At 30.6% G+C, this 7,801-nt stretch overlaps 1 protein-coding gene across 1 annotated transcript; it reads right to left on the bottom strand.

Moving 5' to 3' along the window:
• Nucleotides 1-2,926: 2,926 nt before the first annotated feature.
• On the bottom strand, nt 2,927-7,439 carry LOC134258977 (uncharacterized). The gene is made up of 5 exons (XM_062741570.1): nt 7,271-7,439; nt 5,718-5,839; nt 4,408-4,493; nt 3,334-3,570; nt 2,927-3,005 (listed from the first exon to the last, which is right to left on the bottom strand). Exons 1-5 carry the CDS (start codon nt 7,331-7,333, stop codon nt 2,977-2,979), a joined length of 537 nt encoding a protein of 178 aa, XP_062597554.1. The 5' UTR covers nt 7,334-7,439; the 3' UTR covers nt 2,927-2,976.
• Nucleotides 7,440-7,801: the final 362 nt, after the last annotated feature.

The raw sequence follows: 7,801 nt of genomic DNA, 5'->3' as shown, positions 1-7,801 counted from the left end.
TCTATAGACAATTTTTACTTTTTAAAGTTAACGAACAACAGAACTCACGGCAATTATACAGACAGGCAAACACTGGATATGATTTTTTTTTTCATAGGCTTATATGTGTCTTTGTACCTCAAGTGAGCTAAAAGTCAATTCAAGTTGCACTTAAATATAAAAAAAAAGCAACAAAAACAACCCAAGGCTACATAAGAATTACGTAATATTTGAAAAGAGATATTCAAATCCACCCCAAATAAAAACTGAGGGTATCTAAAAGCGTAGTTCATCATGTGAAAACTCTTTTTTTTTCTTTACAAAATGTTTTTCATCTCTTTTATTGAAATTTTAGAAGACAAATCGTACATACATCACAGTAGATTATTGGAAATAACTTTTTTTCTCCTCTTCATAAGATATGAATTGAAATACACTGGACATCATCATTATTAAAATTTTGAAGATTTGACATCTCTACTCAGGTGAAGGGAGCTCGCGTCTATTTTTTCTTGCTCGTTATTTAAAAATTTTCAAATGCTGATTCAAAATAGGATTTTAAACACAAAAGGTATTATCTGTTCTTACTCCATACTAGGTGTTACAGTTTTGTTTAATTGTAAAGAAAGATTTTTCATTGAAGACAGTATAGTATTATCTTTTCTTAAATCATGATATTGAATTACTAGTATAGCTGAATGGAATATGAAGATGATATGAAGAAAATGAGTATAATATACTCCCAAAGAGCTTAATTAATTTGAAAGAATACGTGCCATAATCTTCCAAAATCTTGTATTTGAGACTTGAATACTGAGAACTGTTACCGTAGATTACATTTTACAAGCTTTTACTCCGAGATTAAAGTTCAAGCACATTGAAATAATTCTGGAGAATTTAGAGACCTTAAAACACTTTCTTTGAAATTCCCTTCGGAAGTAATTGTGCCGCATTACTAGCAGACATGTATTTTATATCCATATATTTACATTCAGTGTAATTTTCTTTATGAAATCCATTAGAAATCCATGACGTTCAAATCTCTATAACAAACGCGAAACCTTAATTGTCATCGCGCGTTAGAATACACAGTAGGAACTATATGCATTTTCAATACTTTATGATCACCAAAATGTACAGTGTTTGACATAATTTAATAGAAAAATTAACGTTGTTGAATTAACGAAAAAATACACCAAATGTGCATTTAAAATTAGTTTGTCACTTTTTTTTCCTCGCAATGTTCGTTTGCGTTATTTAACTTAACGACGTAACAACGGCTCTTACGTCTATAAAGCACACCAGTTTTAAAGGGCGCTAAATTCACATTAAAGATTATCGAAAAAACAATTATGTAGAGGAAAAAATAAAGAATGTAAATATAAGCATTGAATTCATATTTTGGGATGTCTTCGGTCCTATAACACACCTGGCCCTCTTGACAAATTATCATACCGCGCTAACGCGCGGTATTCAATTTGTCGGGACATCCCAAAAATATGAATTCAATGCTTAAGTAATGCAGGTTTAATTCAAATTCTTCTATACGAAAAAATCTTGCTTTGGCACTTAATTAAACATTTAATTATATATTTATGATTCGTTCCAATTATAAACAATAGTTTCATTGCTACCTTGATTTTATATAATTATTCCTTTGAATGAAGAATCAAATTTACCACATAAATCACAATAATGCTGTATAATTGGATTTTTCACTAAGGAACGACATGAATTTCAAACTGGGTATTAAATTTTCTTTAGAGTAAAGATTTAGAAATTTACATTAATTTTGTTATATTGTCAACCTCCCTTATTTATGTAGGAATACATAATTGTCCGATAAGATTACCCTTTTATGAATAATTTCTAAAATGATGGCGATACGAGGTTATCAACAATCTAAAATTACGTCAGCTTTTTGCAAAATGTTATCATTGTAATGTCCTTCTTTACAAATGCAATACTGGTATGTGCATAATTAGAAACAAAAAAAATATTTTCAGAATGATCAAATTACATAAATCACTTTTTAATCCAGCCTTAAAAACATCGCATTTAAACACAATATGAAATAAGAGCTTATGGTAGCCCAGGTTTATCACACTATGTATTTTAACAGTTAAAGAAAGTAAAATGCCTCAAAAATATGCAATTTTCTTGTAAACATATTCAGTTTTTTAACCATAAATCTATGTCTTGATAAAAAAAACTTCAATAATAAAACGAATATTTGGTTCTTCTCCACACAGGCACTTGTTTCGGTAATAAATTTTTAACCCATAATATAATACTAACACTGTCCTATGGGTTAAAAATTTATTACCGAGTTTATTACCGAAACAAGTGCCTGTGCTTCTCTTTACAAATTCTCCCTGCGAGGTCATGTGTTAGAATCACGGCAGTGACTTCCAAAGTCGAATAAAAATAAACTGTACATGTAATTGTTCCTTCGTTAAGCGCTTGGCAATTTGAAATGAAAGTTTCGGATCTTTCGGATAAGACCTTAAAACCGAGGCCCCGTGTCAAATAGGCATTAGCACGATCAAGAACCCTCACTGTCCCAATAGCCCTAAGTGCCCATTGAAGACATTCAACAGTATAGTGTGTCTCTATATGATTGGATAATTCTTGACCTGTTATACAATCAATACTTACAAATTACTTAAACATTATTTCACACTTAATTGTATGCGGATTTTTCTGTGTATCCCTTTATTACAAGGCGTACAAGCTTAAGGTTGGAGTGTATGCTGCTGTTCCAATGGGAAACCTGATTTTACTTCTGTTTTCAGAGAAGGTCTTCTAGATTAAAATGAAAAGTTGTGTAGCTCTAACTTATTTGAAAAAGCATTTTACCATTTTAAGCGGAGAAAAAGTATCAAATTTTTAATAACGAGTTTCTTTTTATAACATTTGTTTTTATTTTTATTTTTTATTTTAAGTATTGTATTATTTTTTTCTCTGTTTATATGGAATATTCTGACATGACCACATTTAATGTCCATTCTTGTTTACGGAGCAAACTGAAAAATAAAAAAAAGATTAGATCATCAATGGAATGATCAAAGAGTAGTTCAAAGAGAGAGAGAGAGAGAGAGAGAGAGAGAGAGAGAGAGAGAGTGGAGAAAATATTATTGATATAATTAAGTACAAATCTAAATACATGTAATGTAATAAAATATTTGTCACCAAAGCACAATTCATGGTTTCCGTTTCATTCAGCTCTAATATTATAAAGATTTCAATGCATAAACATTTAGCAAGATTTTTTAAAAATAAAATCAGAGTAAATTGCAAAATATAATGGAAAATGCAAGGCAAATTAAAAGTCCTCTTAATAAATTGTGTTACCTGATGTGTCCTGTTTCTTAAGCATGGCGATTCCAAGTCCCAGCAAATCGTTGTGTATGTTCAATAACATGTCTGTTGACGGATTGATGGTTTTTGTCAGGACAACGTAGTAGGTTCCTGTTCCATTGACGCAATTTCCCGTTTTGACGTCATAGTTATTTTTAGTCTCCACCTTAACAATTTGATACGGTTCCTCTGGACTTTGGATATGAAGCAATGCTAAATTGTTGAGATGGCCTTTCAATATAAAAATACATGTATGCATGAACTTTTATAACTTCAAAATATCTACTGCTCCTGCAGGAATCTGGTCCATGTATTCATGTACATATTTGGTTTGGCTTCAGCTTGAAATCACAAAAATATCATTATCTGTTTTAGATACAATTATACATGTCCTAATCGTATTAAGCAAAAAATATATATTATTCTCTTTATCCGAAATTCTAATGCTATCTTTTTCTCGCAAATGAACTCAATATAAAGTTAGGACAAAGGTACGAAATTTTTTTTAGCATACATGTCACAGTCAGTCAAGGTCACAAAGACATTGACCTTGGTGTCATTTGAAAGAGGTTAATTAGTGAAGTATGCATACTAAATATTTAATCTCTATTTTATATGGTTTGAAAATTATGATAAAATTACGAAAAATTTATTTTTAGCATACAGGTCACAGTCAAGGTCAAAAGGTCATTGAGTTTGGTGTCATTTGAAAGAGCTGAATTAGTGAAGTATGCATACTAAATACGAAGTCTCTATCTTTCATGGTTCAAAAGTTATGACAAAGGTTAAAGTTTGCAGATAAAAAGTTATATTTAGCATATAGGTCACAGTCAAGGTCACAAGGCCATTGACCTTGGTGTCATTTGAAAGAGCTTAATTAGTGGAGTATGCTACCTAAATATGAAATTTCTACCTTTTCATGGTTCAAAAATTATGGCGGAGGTTAAAGTTTGCAAACAAACAAACAGACAGGACAAAAACAATATACGCCCCGAATCTATCAATCTGGGCGCATAAAAAACGATTATTAAATGTTAAAATGTATTATTATCTAATACTTGTACTTACACGTCTTGTAAGAATTGCTAAAGATCATTGGTTGCGATTTTGCTTCCATTTTCAGCTCAATCGGCCCGAGTTGATAGCAATTTTGTCTGTTGGAAGAAATAAAGAAAAAAAAACTTACAGCTTTTTATCCATTGTTCAATTTAGTACTTTTTGTGGACAAACAAAAAGCATTTCATATTCATTGACAAGTGATTTTAATGATATCATGGAGATGACAATCAGTAATCAAGCTTCAAAATTAAATTGTAACTAAAAAATTCAGGAACTGAACAAACTTGGACCTCTAAAACATGAGGTGGAATCAGGTGTCATAGAGAAAAAAAGCGTCTACTGGGGATAGTAGGATAACGTATAAAAACATTGTTTGTGTATTTATAACACATATACGTGTCCGCCCATCCGCCTGTTACGCTTTGGGGTACCCATCTCTTATGGGCAACTCTTTTTATATCTCTGAATTAAATTTGATTATACTTTCACAAAATCTTTGTTGGCGTCTCCAAATTCTCATTAGGGACGTTAATCAACAAACACACAAACAAATTTGTTGAATCAAATGCCATTGTAACCTCCTTTTTTATATTTTGATTTGACATATTTTTAGAGTTTTTCAAAGCAAATCGTGGACACCGCCATTCTCTCTTTAATAATAGGACACCCATCTCTCATTTGCAACTCATCCTACTCAACTGAATAAAATTTAATGATATTTTTTTCAGATTCATTATAACTTACACCATTGTTAACATGAACTTTGCTATTATAACCATATTGGAGGCGAGCTAGGAATCATTTTGTGAGCTCATTGATCACAATACATGTACCCCTAGTCTCATAGTAATTCACATTGATTATTTATAATAAATATAATACCAAGTCATTTATTTGTCTTTTAGTTATACATTGTATAATATTTTGGTGAAATAATAATCTTAAGAAGTAACTTTCCATATGAAGACCTTATGTTGATTTGTTTTCCATTACTTTTTTAACCTTATTTCCCTCGTTACCAAAACTAAGCCATACAAAAGTGGTGTCCCATTACCCCCTGCACTTCGTTATATCGCATATTTTTGTTAAGTCAAGTTTTTCTTGGGGGAAAAAGGCTTGTTTGGCGGAAATTTGATTTCGAACCGACGGTTTAGGAAAGTTTTATGCTGTGCGTTTGAAATTTTATATTGAATTTCACATTTCCTGAAAAGCATGAATAAACGAGTCTCTTTATCCCACGAAAACGCCGAAAAATTAAACTTCACGGCCCTGATTACTAGTACACTGTAAGTGGTTTTACAGTACACTGAAATACCTACCCATTATATCTGGTTTTGTAGCTATGGATGGTTCCATTGGGGAACTGTTTTAGATTCACGAAGACCGTTCTGTCCTCTGAATCAGGTTGTCCTGTTAGAAAATGGTACCAAATCCCCTCACACTGAAATAGTAAATCTTAAGTTTACAGTTATACATTGCATATATATAATTAATTTAATTGAGATTCAATAAGCAGTTGAGTTTTATATGAAAAATTAACAAGTTGTATCCGGACGTATTTTTAATGACGGTGTATATTATAAATTTTCAGTTTTTTTTTTTTTTTTTGCATGTCTTTGAATAATAAAATTTTCCTATTGACATTTATCAATAACATTTTTGATAAACATGTGCTTTTTAAAACTAATAGAAGTTGGAGATTTTTATAGCAGTAAAATCAAGCTTACAATGTATATCTGACATACAAGATACAATTATATATGAAAAGTGATAATCTGCATCGGGCTTTTTGGAACTATTAGTCACTGTATGTGTTTTTCTTTAAATTTCTGCATGTGTTTAATTATGTACCGGTAACTATACGTGTATGGACGAATAAGAATAAATAAAATTTGTGATATATTTGATACTTTAAAAGAAAATAAAATTTGGATTGTTTTAATTTAAGGGTTAAAAAATGACAAGAAAATAGAGAAACAAAAATGAAGAAGAATTTAAACAATCAAAGTATCTGTTACTAATTCTTTGATGAATGATTTCAAAGTTAGCAAGGGAATTGTTGTTTCAAGTCAGGTTTTGGTCCACCAATTAAACTCTCTCTCTCTCTTCAGAATAGGAGTGGAACAGTTATTTATTTTAGGTTGTGGTTTGAGACGATGCAGGGATCGAGGTGCAAGCGCACTTATCATCTCATTATTTTTATTTATAAGATTAATTGTTACAAAGGCCAAAGGCTTTATTTTTGCATAGAACTTCAACTGCTGGAAGCAATTATTTGCATTCAAAAAAGGGATTAACATTTTTAATAGAAATAAAATTAAAGCAAAATTAGCAGTCAGAATATAAGAAAACAAATAAATCATGAAATACACATAAATAATCAACTGAATGAAAACAATATAGATACATGTATATAGGGAAAAAAATATCAAAGACGATTCACTCAGTAAAACTCAATATGATTTTTGTAAAATAGGAATATGAAACATCAAATAAAAGATTTAATACGTGCACGACTGAGAAAAATAGGGACGCATGTGTTCATAAGATAAAATAAATCATTATATATATACATGTACGTGCACGAGTGATAAAAATAATGCTAAACTTATGTCTTTGAAGGATTTTGCAATCTTTTAAATTAAGAATCAATCGGAAAAAGTCTTTGAAAAATGACAGTGATGATCAATTTTATTGAATCTGGAATATTCATGGCGATAGAAACACAAAATATGCATTTTCACTGCCAATTAAAAAACCAAATCGAAATCAAAGGCTATATGCATGCTTAGAATCTAATTAATACCTAAAATTTAATTTAAAACAACATTCAACAACATAAAACCGAAAGCATTTTTACCATAATACATACCGATTGTAATAAAACTGCGCTGATCGCCAACTGCAATATTAATGAAATTCGGTGGTTAGACATGTTTGTGGTTTGCAGGTTTATAACTCCTCGTCGCCGCGTTAACGTTTCTTGTGAAGTCCCCAATATACAATGTTTATGTATTCTCCAGAATATACGATATAAATAAAAGGTGCATATTTTGCCCTGTATTACGTCATGATCTATTTGCTTATTCATTCCGTTTTAGATGGTGATGACACAGTAATATTGGTAATGAGAGCTAAAATTGTATACTTTTGGCGGATCAAAAAGATTTTAATTAGCCGTTGATGACATGCACAATTAATTAAACAAATTATTATCTTTGGCGGATCCAAAATTTTAAATAACTGTTGATGCCACTTTTAACTATTTTTTATTAAGGAAATAGATTTTTTTCTGCAAAGCGCAAATTAAATTAGACAAATATATATCCCGAAATTGATTTGTAAAGCATTAGAATATAACCTTTGAGGGCGTAGTCTGTGTTTTGCAGTGAAATTTCATCAT

This window comes from Saccostrea cucullata, unplaced genomic scaffold, assembly GCF_032062105.1.
Source record: "Saccostrea cucullata isolate Sc308-1 unplaced genomic scaffold, CSIRO_AGI_Scuc_v1 ctg12981, whole genome shotgun sequence".
Classification (NCBI taxonomy): Eukaryota; Metazoa; Mollusca; class Bivalvia; order Ostreida; family Ostreidae; genus Saccostrea; species Saccostrea cuccullata.
The sequence above is the reverse complement of the archived record's forward strand: the minus strand, read 5'-3'. Positions and strand labels throughout refer to the sequence as shown.

What these genes read in the sequence shown, in the direction of transcription:
- LOC134258977 (XM_062741570.1), bottom strand. Translation starts at nt 7,333, where the DNA reads ATGTCTAACCACCGAATTTCATTAATATTGCAGTTGGCGATCAGCGCA. An exon ending in TACAAAACCAGATATAATGG is followed by an intron (nt 4,494 to 5,717) that starts GTAGGTATTTCA and finishes TTCTTCCAACAG; the next exon opens with ACAAAATTGCTATCAACTCG. An exon ending in TAGCAATTCTTACAAGACGT is followed by an intron (nt 3,571 to 4,407) that starts GTAAGTACAAGT and finishes TTATATTGAAAG; the next exon opens with GCCATCTCAACAATTTAGCA.